Source organism: Delphinapterus leucas, chromosome 1, assembly GCF_059928025.1.
Source record: "Delphinapterus leucas isolate spDelLeu-1000000601 "Yukka" chromosome 1, BTC_Dleu_Yukka2, whole genome shotgun sequence".
NCBI classification, from domain to species: domain Eukaryota; kingdom Metazoa; phylum Chordata; class Mammalia; order Artiodactyla; family Monodontidae; genus Delphinapterus; species Delphinapterus leucas.
In genome coordinates, this window is record NC_143129.1 from 85,107,744 (window position 1) to 85,127,559 (window position 19,816).

Genomic DNA, 19,816 nt, shown 5'->3' on the forward strand with positions numbered 1-19,816 from the left:
TTTTCAGAAATGGACTTGCTGGTTTAGAGAATATGTGCATTTGTAATTTTGGTTGATATTACTGAATTGCAATGTATGAGCAAACCTATGGGCTTCTCCTCAATGTGAATGGACATACTCTCATTTAAGAGTCATTTGGTTTTCTTTTTTCTATGGTTTCTCTGTTCATATCTGTATCCTTTTTTCCTGTTATGTTGTTTACCTTAATATTTTACAGAGAACAGATGTCTATGAAACAAAATATAAGTATATTCCCGATGTATTGCTTTTTGTTTCTTAATTTTCTTTATGGGAATTTTTCATGCAGAGATTTTTATTTTTAATCAGGTTGAATTTATCAGGGTTTTTTTTTATGGTTTCTGTATTTTGAATCCTAGTCAGCAACACTGTTCACATTCTAAGATTATAAAGGAATTCTCACATATTTTCTTCAAGTACTAGAATACTGGAGAACTTTTTCCATATGGCTACTGACTTGTCCCAACACAATTTACTGAATGTTTGATCTTTTCATACAGTGATTTGAGATGGCACCTTTATCAAATTCTAAATTCCCATGTGTATTTGGGTGTTTTTCTGGGCTTTCCTTTTGTTCTCTTATTCTATTAATTTATCAATGCCTCTCTGCTTTAAATATTAAGGATCTTCTTTTTCACAGTTTTCCAGGCTGTGGTTATAGTTTGTTTTTCTATATAATTTTAGAATCAGATTGTCTATTAAAATTCCTGTTAGTATTTTTATCGGAGTCGCATTAAATTTATGAATTTGTGTAAAGAAGGCTGGCGTCTTTATGATGAGGAGTCTTCCTAACCAAACCACAGTGTCTTTCCATGTATTCAAGTTCCCTTTTGAGCCTTTCAGGCCTGTTTGAAAGTCTTCACGTAGGTGTAGCACATTTCTCGTTAAGATTATTCTTAGGTATTTTATCTTTTGCTACTGCTATTGAAAATGAGGCCTTTTCTTATATTTTTCTTTTCTTCCCAATAGTCTTGCTATTACAAGTGGTAGGAATACAGAACTGCTCTCCTTTCTTTTGCAATGTTTTGAATTAATCACGAAATCATTTCTAGAATAGTCATTGGTTTCTTTTGTTTCTCTCTCAAAAATATTTACAGATACTCATGCTTGATGGCTCATTTACAATTACAGCACATTGAATGAGTTCTGTTTTAAATGGAATAACCTTTGAGCTCTCAACAGGATACTTCCCCTCTGTTTTTTCAATATAAGACATTAGTGCACTTATACTATTTTACAGGAGAAGTCAATTATGTCACTCAAAATTTACTTCCAATTCTTACTTGTAATCTATTTATTTATTTATTGCTATTTTTTAACTGTTTTTATATTTTGAATCAAAATGAATAAATTAATGAAAATAATGCTAGCTACTACCTAGTGAGTTGCTTCTTTCGGTTGTGTGGGAGAGTACGTGTGAAGCCCTGAGTACATTCTTTCCTTACTGCTGACCAAGAGGATGGCAGCTGCCCTTGATCAAGAGTGTGTTTTGCCCTGCCTGACCTAAAAGTTCCCACCGCAGACTGAGGAATGTAACCTGACTAATTGTGAAAGTGCCAACAAGGGTGGTTCTCCCTTGCTGGAAAGCAGCGTTCCAAGGATTGTCATGATTTTCTCTCTCTCCTCTCTTTCGTCCAGGCCTGCTTTGTGAAGAGAACATTGATGACTGTGCCAGGGGTCCCCACTGCCTTAATGGTGGTCAGTGTGTGGATAGGATTGGGGGCTACAGTTGTCGCTGCTTGCCTGGCTTTGCTGGAGAGCGATGTGAGGGAGACATCAACGAGTGCCTCTCCAACCCCTGCAGCTCTGAGGGCAGCCTAGACTGCATACAGCTTACCAATGACTACCTGTGTGTCTGCCGCAGTGCCTTTACCGGTGAGTGACTTTCCAGCCTCCCCAGCCACTCTGCCTCGGAGGGGGATTTTAGTGAGGAAATTGGGCCCTGTATGACACATCCCAGACCCGAGTGAAGCTTTTCTCACATGTGAAAAACTAGACCAGCTTAATTCAAGGGCCCAATTTTTTCTTAGGTCTGTGCTCCATCGATGTTTGCTATTCCTGAGAGATGCTATCTCTTTTGTTATACATTCATTATATCATATTGTAGCAGAAATATAAAAAAAAAAAGAAATAGAATGTTGGGAGTAGTTGAGCAAAAGAACATTTTTAAATTGAGGTAAAATACACATAACTTAAAGTTTACCATCTTTACCATTTTTAAGTATACAGTTCAGTGGTGTTTAGGACATTCACACTGTTACACTACCATCCCCACCATCCATCTCCAGAACTCTTCATCTGAGCAAAATAACATCTTGTTTTCAGGAACCTTACATCTAACTCTGGTTTCATCACCCTGCCTCCTTTGGCATGTAGTGACTTGAGTTACCGGGTAGTCGCTGCCACCGTGACCTTTCCACCTCTGTGGGAATCCAGAGAGGCTTAGGGTCTTCTAGGACACTTAAAGGGAGTAGATCCAAATTGGAGTGTGTTTAACCAAAATTGGTCGATGAGGGTTTGAAAAGGAAAACTTCAGAAGTCACAAGTATGACCTGCCGTCTTAAGACTTAGCTGTGTTCATCACAGATTATAAAGATGACCAAGTCCTGCCTCAGAATAGGGACTGTATCATAGACACTTGCTAATTATTTCTGGAGGAGGGCAGCTTGGTGACTTTGGGGAGCTAAAATAGTTGTTTATGTCTAAATATGGCAGTATCATCAGATACTCAGAAATCTGCTTTGCACTTCTGGGGTCCATCCGAATCTTATGCTGTAGAAGTATTCCTTGGGAGTCAGATGAGAGTCTGCAGTAGTCTACTTACTGATAGTTGGGCAAGTTGGACTCTGCTACATTCTGAGCCTATTATATCCAGACGTTCTTCCTTCCAATTTTGAAGATGTGCTACCTTTAAGAACTTGGGAATTTTATTAAAAATGGGATGGATTTTGAAATATAGAAGATGCCTAGGTACATTATCAAAAGAGAAACAATCCATTATGAAAATCATGCCTTCGAGGCAACACTGGACAGAAAGAATATGAACAATCTGTCTGTAGTCTCATATCGGTCATGATGTGCTTGAGAGGCCAGAAGAGCAGAACTGACTCCTGTTCCTTTCATTACCTCTGAGGCTTCCTTTATTTGGAAACGATGATAAGCTCTTACAAAGAAAGAAGGAAATAGATGAAGGAAGGAATAGAGGCCACCTTGAATTGGGGTCCCCTAGTCAGGAAGTCGTGTTTCTACATTTTCTACACTTGTGAATAAAAAATCCTTTGACTCATTGATTGCGATTATGGTGGGGTGCTGATGCTGAGATGAACATCAAGGGACCATCAGTCCCTGAGCCCCGTGCAAATGGGGTGGCTGCTCTTGCTTATTGTCTGCTGCTATGATTTGAAGAAACAAACATCTGTAACTCCTGCCTCATTATTCTGGTTGGCCAAAATTACTGCTATTTTAGTTTCATTTTAATTTTTAAAGCCATCTCTTCCCTTCCAAGTGCCTGAAGGCCAGATGGGGCCTGAATCCTTGCCCCATGTCCCCCCCCCATGATTTCATTTGCTTAGTTCAGTTTGTCATGGAACAGTGGGCTCAGGATACCTTCTGTTTTAGAACTGAACTGTGCCTAGAGATCATTAACTCTGGGAATATTAAGCTGTGTTTTGAAACAGTGCCAATCAGGTTACAGAAAGGCTAGAAAATGATTGAAAAGAGACGTCACTGATGAAAATTCACTATAAACTGCAAATCACCCTTTTTCTTAGCTTTTTTCTTTTAATTTTTTTCGTAGTATAGTTGATTTACAATGTTGTGTTACTTTCTGCTGTACAGCAAAGTGAATCAGTTATACATATACATATATACACTCCTTTTTAGATTCTTTTCCCATATAGGTCATTACAGAGTATTGAGTAGAGAGTGTCCTGTGCTATACAGTAGGGTCCTTATTAGTTATCTATTTTATATATAGTAGTGTGTATATGTTAATCACCATTTAGATGTATTGGTCTGGTGTAGCCTCTCTTATGAAATAGACGGTGTTAAAATGCAGTGAACACTTTTGCTAAATGTTTCTTTTGACTCATGAAAGCTAAAGTGCCTTCAAAAAAAGCTTAGATGTCATTTTCCTTTTTGTTTTTGGAGGGATTAGTCATTTTTTTAAAAAAAAAATCTTGTTTTGTGAGTCTTGTTTTGTGAGTCGATTCAGGCACGTATGTGTGCCATTTGTGCTTATTACTGTAGATAAAACAGATGAGGGAACTGCCCTGAGTCGGTGATGGGCCACGCGTGTTGAGATCCAATGAGTGCCTTCCTCATCCTCTTTTGTCCCCTTAGGATTAGAACTTAATTCTCATACCTCTCCCTCCTTCTCTAATCCTTTGACTGGCCCACATCCCAGGAGTGCTCTGCTCTGTAACTTGCAGCTACTACTTCTGCCTTTTAAAACACCCTTTCATTTTCTACTCTGAGGTCGTCACTGTGAAACGTTCGTCGATGTGTGTCCCCAGATGCCTTGCCTGAACGGAGGGACTTGTGCTGTGGCCAGCAACATGCCTGATGGTTTCATTTGTCGTTGTCCCCCGGTGAGTGCCGTGTTGCCTATTGAAGGAGGATGCTCTCTTCCACACAGTCTGTGACGAAGCTGAGATTAAACCTGGTGTTTCCGAGCTCTGTGGGGAACTATCTTGGTGGGGACGTTTCTTAATTTTAGCCTCTTTAGGAGAAAGTGCTTCAGTTTTCCATTTAGAACTGTTAAAATACTTCCAGAAACAGTGAGCTCCCTGACCTGTGACTGTCAATCTTCAGAAGCACCAAGGGCAATGGAATGTTCCCTTGAAATCAGGGCTGGTGTCTCTGGCTTCTGGGTCTTGTGCTGGAGGGTAGTCTTACTGCCCAGATGGGGAGAGAGTTAGTTGGAAATACCACCCTGCTCACATTCCTTGGCAGGGACTGTTTGAGAGCAGGCTGCTTCTTCAACTAGAAGGAAGCCTAACGTTAGCCATTTGCTGTGCAAACACTTTTGCTACTGCCAGAGGCTAACACCTCTCTAACACAGATCACTATGTGTGGAGAGATACCGAAGGAAACCTGTCCAGTAACCTTGGCCTGGACTGAGCGAGAAGGCCAGGAACGAAATGGCATAGGAAAGGTTTTCAGACACCTAATACTCTGAAGTGAGGTTTTTCCCCTATCAAGTCACTGTATGAGTGATCTAATGATGCTTAGGAAAGGTGCTAATAGATACGGTGTCACCTGACTCTTATCCTACCATGAACTGTTGACTTCATTTCTAGAACTGAGCTCTTAGAGTGAGAAAATTCTATGTTCATCCTATGGAACCGCCAGCCCTAACCTATAGGTTGACTTGAAGAGGTCTCTTCCTAGAACTTGGTCCAGGAGGCTACACGGAGGGATCTTAGCCAAGGGTCTAGTCTTTACTTCCCTAGAGGTGTGGCAGAGAGGGGATTGGGAGGGAAAATGGGGCATGCCCTCAAGAGTCAGCCTGCCATTCTCATTTGTTCACTGATTTCCACAGGGATTCTCTGGGGCGAGATGCCAGAGCAGCTGTGGACAGGTGAAGTGTAGGAGAGGGGAGCAGTGTGTGCACACAGCCTCAGGACCCCGCTGCTTCTGCCCCAACCCCCAGGACTGCGACTCAGGCTGTGCCAGTAGCCCCTGCCAGCACGGGGGCAGCTGCTACCCTCAGCGCCAGCCTCCTTATTACTCTTGCAAGTGTTCCCCGCCGTTCTGGGGCAGCCACTGTGAATTCTACACAGCTCCCACCAGCACCCCTCCTGCCACCTGTCTGAGCCAGTATTGTGCCGACAAAGCTCGGGATGGCGTCTGCGATGAGGCCTGCAACAGCCATGCCTGCCAGTGGGATGGGGGTGACTGTTCCCTCACCATGGAGAACCCCTGGGCCAACTGCTCCTCCCCGCTCCCCTGCTGGGATTACATCAACAACCAGTGTGATGAGCTGTGCAACACGGCTGAGTGCCTGTTTGACAACTTTGAATGCCAGAGGAATAGCAAGACGTGCAAGTAAGCATCCAGGGTCCCCAGAACTGAGGGACACTGTCACTAACATACCTCGGTTTCTCGTTGTTGCTCCTAACCACTCCAGTGCTTCAGCCCAAGCTGCCTCTGCTTTTCGGACTGGTGCCCTGGGGCCCTCTCCTTCCTGGTGTCAGCCTTGTCCCAGCGCACGCTGCCCTGTGCTCTCCCTTGCTGACAGAGGGGCAGGAATGCTCACTGCACAACCGCCCTCTCTCTGCCTGTCTCTGCTTCCTCGCCTGCTGCTCTCACAACCTCCTGGGGGAAATAACTTTTGGAAGTGTTGTTACCCACTCTCAGGCAGCCTCTCACATAACCTGCCTGCAGGATGGATGGAAAGGTCTGTACCTCTCTCTATTTGCCCCATTCCTTTCCCTAAGACAGGGTTTCCCCGTCAGGTTTATCAGGAAGCATAAGCTAGCTTAGGCAACTTAACCCTCCAGGTCTTCATTGTTGCAGTTATAGGGGGCTTTGTGGGTTACCTAATGGCTTTCCATTTAGTCATCCCATTTAGTTTAACTCTGATTAATTTTCACCAACCTTGTGAGGCATAGGTATTGTTAATGGCCTTTCACAGGTGAGGGAACTGAGACCTAGAAGGTTCAAGAACTTGCCAAAGCACAAACAGCTACTCCTGACCTGAGCTAGAGTGGCACAAGTTGTACTAGGTGGTGGAACCATCAAGGGATGGGAGTGGGGGAGGAGAGGAGAGTGGAAATAAAATGATTTTTGCATCACCGGGCTTTGGGATTCAATTTCCTTTTCCCAGTGTTTGAAAGATACTGTACAAATTAGATCTGGTATCCTGTGTGGGACACACTGCTCCCCATCTATACCTTCCAGAGCTGGGATTCAATCTTGATTAGAAAAGAATTGGGTTATATCAACATGGTCCACTGTACAGCATCTCTTGATGGTACAGGGCTACTATCCAGTTTCTGGAAGCACTCTCTAGAGTCATGTTTTACTTCTGAAAGCCTATAGGCAATGGATAAACAAAAAAACAAAGGAAGCATGAACCAAGTAGATTTTTGTTCCAGATTTGTTTGCACACCTGATTTAACAAGACTGTGAGCTGCCTGGGGGCCCGCGAGCGTAGCGAGTACGGTTTTGTCTCTCATTCAGAGAGCACTCACTGACACTAAGGGGTGTAGACTATATGTACTCTAAGAAGACAGGGATAGGAGAGTCACAGAAGGCTTCATGGGACATTCGGGATCTAATCTGAGCCCCAGAAAATGGGTAGGAAAATCCACATTAGTTCCAAGGGGAAATCAAATAGAGCTCCGGTCTGGTCTGAGACCCCTGCCTTGTTCTCTTCCTCCTCTGACTCTCCCTACCTAGATACGACAAATACTGTGCAGACCACTTCGAAGACAACCATTGTGACCAGGGGTGCAACAGTGAGGAGTGTGGCTGGGATGGCCTGGACTGTGCTGCTGGCCGGCCAGAAAACCTGGCAGAGGGCACCCTGGTAATTGTGGTGCTGATGCCGCCTGAACAGCTGCTCCAGGATGCTCGCAGCTTCTTGCGTGCACTGGGCACCCTGCTCCACACCAACCTACGCATCAAACGGGATGCCCAGGGGGACCTCATGGTCTACCCCTATTATGGTGAAAAGTCAGCTGCCATGAAGAAGCAGAGATTGACGCGCAGGTCCCTTCCAGGCGATCAAGAACGGGAAGTGGCTGGGTAAGTTTTTAATTTCTGAACTTCTTAAAGCTTAATTTTATCAAGCTGAGCACTTTGATACACAGAAGTCATAACTGCACCTATAAAAATGAAAGGTCAGAAAAAGAACAGCCAAACCGAGTAACACAAGCCCGTGATCCCAGTATTTACCGTTAGTGCTAAAGGTTTGCCTTGATTTGGGGATCCTGAAAAGTGGGCTGGAGCAAGTGGGGGGCAGGATGTCAGGATGGCCTCCTCAAGTGCTAGAATCTCTAACCGTTTGCCAGAGTTACCTTAAATCCCTCTAGTAATGACTCCTCTTTGTATTAATCCTGGCCTTCTTTTCAAGGCCCTTCATTTATGTCTCTTTGACAGTGGTGATGTTCTGCAGATGTTCTGTCATTCACACACCACATTGTTAGTATATCTCACAGTGTTCAATTCAATAGCTAGCTGAAGTACAGATGCAGAGACAAAGGAGAGTAAGGAACAAAAACAAGGGGCAGGGGTGTATTTTTAGAGCGGCTCTATGTACCTTTGAGTACGTTGGAAGGGTAGGAGAAGCCCACCAAAGACAGCTTCACCCCATTTTCTCACTTTGTCTTATGTTGCCTAAGTCGGAACGCTTAGACTCAGCCAGACCAAGGATAGCGAGACATCTCCCAAGTGAGAATTAATGTTTAGGATCTAGATGGACAGCATCTTAATTTCCGAGATCTTTCTGGAGGCAGCATCCAGAGGTGGAGAGCCTGAGGCTGAGGGTGAGGAAGAAGGCTCATGTCAGCCTCTCCAACTCAGATTCCTGGACTGACACCCTTCCGTTTTCTCCCCATTTCCCTTCTACCTCTTTCCCCTCGGCTTCCCACAGCTCTCAGGTATTCCTGGAAATTGACAACCGCCAGTGTGTCCAAGACTCAGACCAGTGCTTCAAGAATACGGATGCGGCAGCAGCTCTTCTGGCGTCTCACGCCATCCAGGGGACCCTGTCGTACCCTCTTGTGTCTGTTGTCAGTGAGTAGCACTGGAATTAAGGGGAAAGTATGGGGAGAAAGGTGTCACTTGCGGGCAGAAAGAACAAGGCATGGTTTACAATGTGCGGCTCTCTATCTCTCAGGGCTGGTGAGATCAGAGTTGTTCTCTGAAGGAATGTAGGGGGAATACTGAGAGGTGGATGTTTTATTCATCACTTTTCCCTGTCTCTCTGCACTTTCAGGTGAATCCCTGACCCCAAAACGCACCCAGCTTATCTATCTACTTGCTGTTGCTGTTGTTATTGTCTTGTTTATTATCCTGCTGGGAGTGATCATGGCAAAACGAAAGCGTAAGCATGGCTCCCTCTGGCTGCCTGAAGGCTTCACCCTTCGCCGTGACTCCAGCAATCACAAACGTCGTGAGCCAGTGGGACAGGATGCTGTGGGGCTGAAGTAAGGGAGTCTGCCAACAAGCTACCCTTCACAGTAATAATGAGCATGGATAAGAGGAAAATCAGATCTTGTTGAATCATGATTTTATATTCTGAGCTCTGGCCATGCTGTGTTATTACGCTTGACCATGATTCTCGATGCCTACTGAGTCACTATAAAATAAGTGTCTGGATGCTTCAGTTCTGTACATACAATCACAGTGGTCCTCAGCTTCTGTGATGAGGCAGGCACACTTTTGTTGTCAGCTCTTGATTAGTGGGAAGGGAAAGGATATTTCCTCAGGCAATGGGAGGTAATATTGCCCATTTTTCCTGGGCCAAAGGCCCTGAAAGTCTGACTATAGCCATGAGGGTGTGTGATGGTAGAAAAAGTATTGAAAACTTCTATGTTCGTTTATGATATAACATCTGCCCTTATTTTACACCTTCATAATTCCGTCACATCAGAAATCTCTCAGTGCAAGTCTCAGAGGCTAACCTAATTGGTTCTGGAACAAGTGAACATTGGGTCGACGATGAAGGGCCCCAGCCAAAGAAAGCCAAGGTAAGCTAGCCATGGTAGAACCACCATTGTTATCCATTAGCTGCTCACATTTCATATTTCTGTCCTTTGGTATCTAGAGTGTCATGAATGGGAGAAAAGGGTGATATTCTTTACATGTTGCCCAGGCAGAGGCTATCCTAGGTTGTCTGAAAAAGCAGAAATCTTTAGGCCACTGATGGCCTTGGGTTACCTGTGTAAGTTTTTCAAAAAGAACTCTTTAAAAATAATAAAACAAACATGCTTCCTTCCTCAAGTGTCATGCTGATGGTACTTGAATAAGGACTACTGTGTGTAAATAGCAATTTCCTTCATGGCTAGATCTCTCCCTTATCCTCTCTGGGTACTTCTCCTTCTGGAAGGGAAGGTGGATCTAATCAGTGGAAGAGAGCCAATGACCATTGAGGTCGGAGGCTTCAAAGCTTGAGCCCTGGAAACTAAAGCCGTATAGAAGTAAGAGGTAAACATTGGGCTGAGTCTGACATGAAAAAGGAGACCATTCACCCATAGATATACATGGCTGGGATACGCATGTATCCAAGGATAGCCTAAATCAGCTTGAGGAGATAAATGCTTGGGGAGTACAGGCATGAAGTATACCATGATGGTTAAGAACATTGCTTTAGCTATAGTCAGAACTGGATTCAAGTCCAAAACTCTGGCACATTACTTAACCTCTTTGTGTTTAATTACCTTAATCCGTAAGATAGGGAAAATAATAATAATTCTTTCCTCTGTGAGTTGTTGTGTGGATTAAATACAGCAATACGTGTAAATTGCCTTCCCTATTTTCTGTCACATACTAAATACTTCATAAAGGGCAGCTGGTTTTAAAATTATAATAATAATATTCAATAAATACTTCCTGAAGGCTTGCTCTGTGCTGGGCACTGGGTTAAATACAGGGTACAAGGAGACAACCTTGAGCAAGGCTTGTTCCCTGTTGTGAGGAACCTTTCAGGTAGAAGTAGAAAGTGCCATGTAGTGCCATGTAAATACTTAACACGTGCTCAGTTAAGAAGAGTGAGCAGAGGGTGCTCTGTAGGACCAACAAGAGGAATTAGAGTCTACTCTCTACTTGAAGGGTAGACAGGAGTTAGTCAGACAAAGAATTGGGAGAGACCATGGCAGGCTGAAGGAACAACATAGGCAAAAGCCCAGAAGCAGGAAAATGGTGCTTTGGGGATCTGTAGATGGCATGTTAGGTAGGTAATATATAGGTGACGTAGTAAGGCTGAAGCCTAGAGTATGGGATTGGGGAGGTTAGGGGAGTGGTACAGATGATGCAGGAGAGGTAAACAGGAACCACATCATGAGAGCAGTGGGAAGCCAATGTGGATAATCATCTGGAAGATTCGATAGGAGGACAGAGAATACTGGGTGGGAGATTAGAAGTGATGGGAGACTCTGGACTAGCTCCTTGTCTGCAGCTCCTGGCGTGGGCCAGATTGTTAGGGAGAGTTGTCTTCTCCTTTCAGGCTGAAGATGAGGCTTTACTCTCAGAAGAAGATGATCCCATCGACCGACGGCCGTGGACACAGCAGCACCTTGAAGCTGCAGATATCCGTAGGACACCATCGTTGGCTCTCACTCCTCCGCAGGCAGAGCAGGAGGTGGATGTGCTGGATGTGAACGTCCGCGGCCCAGGTCAGCACCTGCAAGCCTCCCCTTTCTCGTTGCGCATGCCTGCCCTGGCTTCCACCTTATCCCTGTGTTTGTCCCACTTGGTGATATGCTCCCTTCTGACTTCACAGATTGGAAATCAGCTTGAGGAAATGAATGTTTAAGGAACACAGGCTTGCAGAAATTATGAATTTATATGAGAAAAGAGGGAAGGATTTCTCATTGCTTCACATACAGCATGCTCGACAGCAAACAGACTGATTATTTGGGATAGATTTTAGTAGGACAAAAAAATAATATTCCAAAGCAGAGGGATAGAGAGTTTGTTTAGTTCGTACCTTAGTGCACATGGTTTATTAATACTGGATATTTTTAAAAGTTGTCCAATTTAAAATAACATAGCACTTAGGAACTTGAACAGGAAAGCTTATTTAACGTAGAGAATAGCTGCTCTTTACAGAAAGGATGTTATCCAGGAAAAGTCAATTGCCAATTACCACAAGAAGCACAGAGTTTTTTCACAAAAGAATAATTTTCTTCACATTGAACAACAATAGGGTTAATTGAACATTAATGTCCTTCCCCTCCTCGAATACTTTCTGGAATTTTCCCTTCCTCTAGATGGGTGCACCCCACTGATGCTGGCTTCTCTCCGAGGAGGCAGCTCAGATATGAGTGATGAAGATGAAGATGCAGAGGACTCTTCCGCCAACATCATCACAGACTTGGTCTACCAGGGTGCCAGCCTCCAAGCCCAGACAGACCGGACTGGTGAGATGGCCCTGCATCTTGCAGCCCGCTACTCGAGGGCCGACGCTGCCAAGCGCCTCCTGGATGCAGGTGCCGATGCCAATGCCCAGGACAACATGGGCCGCTGCCCTCTCCATGCCGCCGTGGCAGCCGATGCCCAAGGTGTCTTCCAGGTAAAGAACATGTAAAGAGTTGGCTCCTTATGGATCTAGTATATTTTCCCTTTATTAAGGCACTTAACATCCCATTGCATTTGTTCGATGACTCTTTGAGAGAATAAGGCAGATGATAGAGTCCTGCTTGCTGGAAAGGAAAAGGGAGGCAGGCAAACAGACTTGACCATTTACAGCCAGGAAACAATAGAGCCAACAGCAGATAACACCAGTCTTCTGATTGCTAATCACTGCTTAGCGTGGCAGAATGCCTCCCATATGAAAAGCTCAGATGGGAGTGATACCCGTTATGAAGCCTCTGACTCGTGTCAGCTTCTCCCTCTAGATATATCTGACCATATGGGCTTCCAGCTGCTCCTTGGCGGGTTTCTTGACATGAGTTCATAATGTATACCTGATGCCCTATTATTCTACCCTGATGAGGAAGTTGGAGGCATGCTGTATCATCTTAACCTATACACCGTAACTGAGGTTGTGGTATTTTCCCACATCCCTCTTTTTGCTTTAGAAAGTAGAAGTACATTAGTTTACATAGCCATTGTAAAGCTTGAGCACCTACTTGTATTTTCGTTCATCCGTTTACTCCTTCATTCATGCATTCAACAAATATTTATTGACTGACCATGGTAGAACCGTGGGCACAAAGATAACAGGACATTCCCTGTACTCCAGGGACTTACAGTGTAGCCTCAGCTCTGATGCTGTTATTTCTTATCTTAGCTTCATTATTTTTTGTATCCAGGTGACTCTCTTTTCTGTGCTTTCTCGTGTTCTAGATACTGATCCGCAACCGAGTAACTGATCTAGATGCCAGGATGAATGATGGCACGACACCCCTGATCCTGGCTGCCCGCCTAGCTGTGGAGGGAATGGTGGCAGAGTTGATCAACTGCCAAGCCGATGTGAATGCAGTGGACGACCACGGTAGGGATGAGAAGCAGGGATTCAGATTCCTACCTGCAAAGCAAGCCTCTGAGGAAGATTGTTGCACGATCCTTAATGAGCTGTCCCAAATCCGAATCCACTGAAGATTCATTCAGTCATTCATTCTTCCTTTTACCATATTGAGTTCAGAGATCTGAGACAGTGGCAGGTCCATAGATGAAGCTGGGAAGGGATTTTTGGTGAGGGTTCTCAGATCTCAAAGCAGGTCTATGGAAGGTTTCCCTGTGTACGTTCCCAGGCATACCACTCTTGATATGAGGATGTGAGAGCCAACCTCATTGTGGAGGTGAGGGTTGTGAGATATTCTAACTATGCATTCTGGCATGTAATAAATCAGTAGGTTATTGCCTTCAGTGTGTGACAGGGTAGATTCTGCCATGTGAGGGATGTGGTACCATAGACAGATGATCCTTTTACTTAGAGGTCTTCTGGAGGCAAGGCAGCCTGTACTGAAGTATTTCTAGAATAGGGGAAAATTAATATAATACCTGGGTTTTTCCTATGGGCCCCCAGAGAGAACTGGCTTCCTACTGCCGTCTGAGAAGTTCAGGGTTTCCTTGTACAAATCCTGATGCTTCCCGATAGTAGGAGTAGGACATGTCCTTCTGCTCTGTCTGCTTATAAAAATGTTTTGTTTGTTCTGTTTTGTTTTTAATTTATTTTGTTTTTAATTTTGGCTGCGTTGGGTCTTTGTTGCTGCACGCGGGCTTTCTCTAGTTGCAGCGAGCGGGTGCGCGGGCTTCTCACTGCGGTGGCTTCTCTTGTTGCGGAGCACGGGCTCTAGACGTGCGGGCTTCAGTAGTTGAGGCTCGCGAGCTCTAGAGCGCAGCCTCAGTAGTTGTGGCGCACGGACTTAGTTGCTCTGCAGCGTGTGGGATCTTCCCAGACCAGGGCTCGAACCCGTGCCTCCTGCGTTGGCAGGCAGATTCTTAACCACTGCACCACCAGGGAAGCCCTAAAAATGTTTTTTTCCTGCAGGAAAATCTGCTCTTCACTGGGCAGCTGCTGTGAATAATGTGGAGGCGACCCTTTTGCTGTTGAAAAATGGGGCCAACCGAGACATGCAGGACAACAAGGTACAGTCTGGGCTCTGAGCTGGAGGGCAGGCACAGCAGTGCCTCAGATTATAAGGCCTTCGCTTTTCTCCTGTAGCTCCTCTTGTGATAAGGATAGACAAAGATGGAAGCAGATTGGAACTTGGTCCAGAGAGCTGGAGTGCTTGTATTGGGCTTAACCAGGGAAGTGTCAGGATTGACCCTCTGCCTACTCAGTACTCAGTCTGCATCAGGCTCTCCTGTCAATAACTTTGGTGTAGCCCTTTCTGCCTTTCTCTTCTTTGACATTTCCCTTTCTCCCGGTCTTCATTCTGTTCACACTCACTTCCTTTTCACTTGTTTGTTCTTATTTGTTTTCTTGATACTTTTCTCCCCCCTGTTCTTGGGCACCATGATGCTTTCCTGTTTGCTTTTCTTCCTCTGAGTTTTATGTCATGTTTCCCCTCTCTTGCTCATCTTATCTTCTCTCATTCATTTCCTCCTTTCCCTTCTGTTAGTTCTTTCTCTCAGATGTTTTGTCTCTTCTTTTACTTACTTTTACTTTCCCTTATTTTTGCCAGTTCTATAAATGCTTTAGGTTCTTCCCCTCATACCTTTCTTATTTCTACCTGTTATTCCTTTTAGAACCCTATTTTGATAAGCTCAGTGCTCTTTTACGTGAATTTCTGGCTTGGGGACATGCTTTATCTCACATGTTCCCCACTAAGGAGATGTAGCACTCAATGGGGCAAAATTGCTTCTTGGGGAGGGGTAAAATAATCTTAACTTTCTTTGTGTATAAAGTCCAGATATCCATTCAGTACACAGGTAGTTATACACTTTATCTGTGATATTAAAATTTCATGTGGGAAGGAAGTTAGGAAAAAATGTCTAAAGGGATGATAACAAACAGATTGAGAAACACTGCTGTATTCTCAAGAGTGTTATTAAAATGTGCTCTGTGTGGGCCTTTTCTGTAGGAAGAGACCCCTCTGTTTCTCGCTGCCCGGGAGGGGAGCTATGAAGCAGCCAAGATCCTGTTAGACCATTTTGCCAATCGGGACATCACAGACCACATGGATCGTCTTCCCCGGGACGTGGCCCGGGACCGCATGCACCATGACATTGTGCGCCTGCTGGATGAGTACAATGTGACCCCGAGCCCTCCAGGCACCGTGCTGACCTCTGCTCTCTCACCTGTCATCTGTGGACCCAACAGATCTTTTCTCAGTCTGAAGCACACCCCGATGGGCAAGAAGTCCAGACGGCCCAATGCCAAGAGTGTTGTGCCCTGTAGCCTCCCTAACCTTGCCAAGGAGGCCAAGGATGCCAAGGGGAGTAGGAGGAAGAAGTCTCTGAGTGACAAGGGCCAGTTGTCTGAGAGCTCAGTGACTCTGTCCCCCGTTGATTCCCTAGAATCTCCTCACACATATGTTTCTGATACCACATCCTCTCCAATGATTACATCCCCCGGAATCTTACAGGCCTCACCCAACCCTGTGTTGGCCACTGCTGCCCCCCCTGCCCCAGTCCATGCACAGCATGCACTGTCTTTCTCTAACCTTCATGAGATGCAGCCCTTGGCTCACGGGGCCAACACTGTGCTTCCCTCAGTGAGCCAGCTGCTGTCACACCACCACATTGTCCCCCCAGGCAGTGGCGGTGCGGGGAGCTTGGGTAGGCTACATCCAGTCACCGTCCCAGCGGACTGGATGAACCGTGTGGAGGTGAATGAGACCCAGTACAACGAGATGTTCGGGATGGTCCTGGCTCCAGCTGAGGGCACTCACCCTGGCATAACTCCCCAGAGCAGGCCGCCTGAAGGGAAGCATTTACCTGCCCCTCGAGAGCCCTTGCCCCCCATCGTGACTTTCCAGCTAATCCCCAAAGGCAGCATTGCCCAACCAGCCGGGGCTGCCCAGCCTCCATCCAGCTGCCCTCCAGCTGTTGCAGGCACCCTGCCCACCATGTATCAGATTCCAGAAATGGCTCGTTTGCCCAGTATGGCTTTTCCCACTGCCATGATGCCCCAGCAGGAAGGGCAGGTTGCTCAGACCATTCTCCCAGCCTACCACCCCTTTCCAGCCTCTGTGGGCAAGTATCCCACACCCCCTTCACAGCATAGCTATGCTTCCTCCAATGCTGCTGAGAGAACGCCCAGTCACAGTGGTCACCTCCAGGGTGAGCATCCCTACCTGACACCATCCCCAGAGTCTCCTGACCAGTGGTCAAGCTCATCCCCCCACTCTGCTTCTGACTGGTCAGATGTGACCACCAGCCCCACTCCTGGGGGTGCTGGAGGAGGTCAGCGGGGACCTGGGGCACACATGTCTGAGCCACCACGCAGCAACATGCAGGTCTATGCATGAAACACTCTGCCTCCAGCGTAGGGACAGAACTCCTATCGTAAATGCTGCTGAGGAGCAAATGAAGGTCGTCCGGGAGAGAAATGAAGAAATCTCTGGAACCAGCTTCCGGAGGCAGGGGAGAGGAGATGCTCTTATCTTGTAGATGATGCAAAGGAAGCAATTTTATTAGCTTCACTGTGTATCTGCAGGGTTTTGGGAGCCGGGAAAGGACAAGGCTCCTTGTAATCTCTTGCCCGTCAAGCCCAGGAATTGCAAGATGAATACAAGACTTGGGACCGTGTTTCCTCTCTTCAGTGTGGGCAGCAAGATTGATGCCTGTTGTAGACATTCTTGCAGCTTGGACTGTATTTTCAGCCTTGGGGGCTATTGCTATATCCATGAGAAGATTCTATAGTAGAGTCCTATTGGGAATTGTGCCCTGGAATTCTGCCGGAGTTGACCTATCTTTCTATTCTCATCCTTGGAAAGTCTTTCGACTTCACCTGGTGCTGTAATTGTTGCACCTCTCTGTGGCTGGAACCCCACCTGCATGTTATAGGGCAGGACCTTTGTGCTTTTAATCATTCCTGCTCTGGAAAGCACCTGCAGCCTTCTTTTCCCAGTGTCCCTAGGAGTCTCACGGGGTTTACTTTTATGGTTCTCAGCAGAAAACTTTCAAGCATGTTTCTTTAGAAAATGGACATAGTGCATTCTCCTACATAATATCATTCCTAAAATAAGAAGGGGAGCAAAATATTTTTCTTTGAACCCATTTAGGGGACCAGGACCCCCTTCAAGAGGCTGCCCCTGAATTCTCTTGCCTGCATACAGGATTCCTACAAACCTTACCAGGAAGAAGAGTAAGAATCTGTTGTTTTTTCCATTTGTGGGCCTAGTAAGTGTGAAGGTTTATCCTTGGCAGTGTAGGTAATATGAGCCCTTCAAAAACCCAAACAGACAAAGGTTTGGAATGTTGGAATGACCAAGAGATAAGGTAACTCATGCAAGGAGTGGTTACCCACTGACCCGTCCCTGCCAAGCATTCCATTGACTGCCAGCGTGAAACACATTTGTTCCCTGTTATTAGAACGCTCGGCCTGCTTCACTCACACATCCGGCAGATGGAGATCATCTTAGCTGTTGAGCCTTCCCCTCCACACATCTCCAAGAAGAAAATGTGTCAAACAATATTCCCTCGCTGTTCAGAAGTGAAATTTCCTCCGCTCAAGGGCCCCCTGTGACAGTCGTCTTCCGCTAGTCAGAGGGCTGTAGTCTCTACTTCCTGACACTCCTTCTGATCCCAGGCCCCTGCACCCAGCTTCCCTCCATACTGTGGGGTCTGATTACTGGTGCACCCAGTAGGTTCTCACTGAACACGTGGGTTTTCTGTGTTCGAGTGTGGGAAATAGAATGTTGGCTTACAAGAAGGTTGGAAGGGGAGGAACTATGAGGTAGCCTTTGCTATTTTTTGCTACCATTTCTTTTCCTTTCAAGCAATCATGAGATTCTCTGTTAGGGAACTAATGTGGACACTTATCAGGGACCTTTTCCTTTCATAGAGTCACCTTCTAGATGATAATGGACAATTACAGACTCACTGTCTTGTCATTCTCCTGTTCAGATTGTGATTGTATCTCACCTGAGTCTGCTTCCTGTATCTGTGGTGTTGGCAACTCTTTTGACCCTCTGTCAAGGATGAAGCATTCTAGCCAACACTAGAAAGAGGAGAAAAATACTCTTCTTCCTCTTCTCCCTGAGTCAGCTAACAACTGGTCCTGTCTCCACACGGTTACTTCTGCCCGGTGCTATGATGTCACGACACATGGAAAATTAGTTCTTCTGGGGACGTTTTGTAGATATTAATAGGTGGTCTGCCTACTCCGTGTTGGTTTCGATAGTTTTCGTTCCTGCCTTGTCTGGGAGCATTCATCAGTTCTTCCCATTTCCCTGATTTATCTGTCTGTGACTTCGTACGGAAACCCTGTGTGCCTGTTCGCATGGAATTGTGCAAAGGATTTTGCCAGTCCTGCCCCAGTTCGTTGAATTAAAAAAAATTTTTGTTTTTCCCTGATATAAGCAGATTGTTTGTTCATTTGTATTTTATCCTCTCACGTGGCAACTCTACCAGCCCCTTTCATAGTATGTAGTATTTTATCATTCTAAATGGTGACTCTTTATCCTTGGACCCATTTGTTGACTCACAGGTGGGGAGAACCTATCTACATGGATCACTGTGGACCCCACACATCTGCACTTCTCCGCCATCCCGTCCCAGCCCCTCTTCCTCAGAGTGTCAGCCTCTGATCCAATAGCTTGATCCCTCGTGGCCTCCTCCGTCTGCACGCACACTGTAGGCCTAACTTGCTTGTTCCTCTTTGGGTTTGGGGGAAATGAATGCGAAAGCTGCCATTACAGGCAAGAGGCTTCCGCGATGAGGAGGAAGACACTGCCTTCCAAATGGATCAGTTGCTTAGATTCTGAGAACACAGTGCCTAGTAAAAGACAAGGTGAGACGGAGAATCACTTTCTCACGTGGGTGCTGAATTGGAGACTAAGTTTGTATGGGATGCAACTTCTATGCCAGGTATAGGTCACCCTCTGTGCTCCGCACATTCTTGTTTTATCTTTATGAATTCTTCCTTTGATTCCTCTTCTGTCTGCCTTTGGGGATATGTTTTTTATTTGTTTGTTTCTTTTGTATTAGGTGTCATCTTCTGACCTACGTATTGGTAAGGGAGGGAGAGGTTTGAGGGAAAGAAAGACTGAGAGCTAAAGATTTTATGTAAGCAGTCAGCTATGGTGCACAAATCCATTATATCATCTTATTAAATGTGCTAGTTCGTAATTCTTGCATAAAAAAGAACCAAAGGTGTAATGTTCTGTTGGCAGGTGGTTTGGGGATTTTGGCCTTAACTAATATACTGAATGTATAATGACTGTTTGAGAGGACAAGTTCATATGCCCTGAGGCTCCCATTCATAACTGCTTGGTACTGTGGCTTCTTCCTTGTGTACATTTCTCATAAAAGTGATAACGATATCCGTTCGTATGAGAAACCCATAACCAGTAAAATGACTGCATATTCCTGACTATACATAGTAAGGAAAATGCACAATTTGTTTTTAATTTTCAAAGTTTCATTCTAAAAGTAGTTAAGACGAAATTTATATGGAAGCATTTTTATCACAAAATAAAAAACGTTACATGTCAAGCTCAATGGGCACTGCAGT

The 19,816-nt window shown here is 45.4% G+C and overlaps 1 protein-coding gene across 2 annotated transcripts in view; it reads left to right on the forward strand.

Annotated features, from left to right (window-relative positions):
• Nucleotides 1–19,797, forward strand: part of NOTCH2 (notch receptor 2) — a 177,962-nt gene extending 158,165 nt beyond the window's left edge. For both annotated transcript variants that reach the window (XM_022583935.2, XM_089917002.1), the window contains 12 exons: nucleotides 1,657–1,893; nucleotides 4,495–4,607; nucleotides 5,561–6,066; nucleotides 7,423–7,770; nucleotides 8,618–8,760; nucleotides 8,963–9,173; nucleotides 9,620–9,716; nucleotides 11,192–11,360; nucleotides 11,958–12,259; nucleotides 13,036–13,183; nucleotides 14,183–14,280; nucleotides 15,219–19,797. In XM_022583935.2, the coding sequence (XP_022439643.2) occupies nucleotides 1,657–1,893; nucleotides 4,495–4,607; nucleotides 5,561–6,066; nucleotides 7,423–7,770; nucleotides 8,618–8,760; nucleotides 8,963–9,173; nucleotides 9,620–9,716; nucleotides 11,192–11,360; nucleotides 11,958–12,259; nucleotides 13,036–13,183; nucleotides 14,183–14,280; nucleotides 15,219–16,607 (3,761 nt within the window). In that variant the 3' untranslated portion in view covers nucleotides 16,608–19,797. The remainder of the gene's footprint in view (nucleotides 1–1,656; nucleotides 1,894–4,494; nucleotides 4,608–5,560; nucleotides 6,067–7,422; nucleotides 7,771–8,617; nucleotides 8,761–8,962; nucleotides 9,174–9,619; nucleotides 9,717–11,191; nucleotides 11,361–11,957; nucleotides 12,260–13,035; nucleotides 13,184–14,182; nucleotides 14,281–15,218) is intronic.
• Nucleotides 19,798–19,816: the final 19 nt, after the last annotated feature.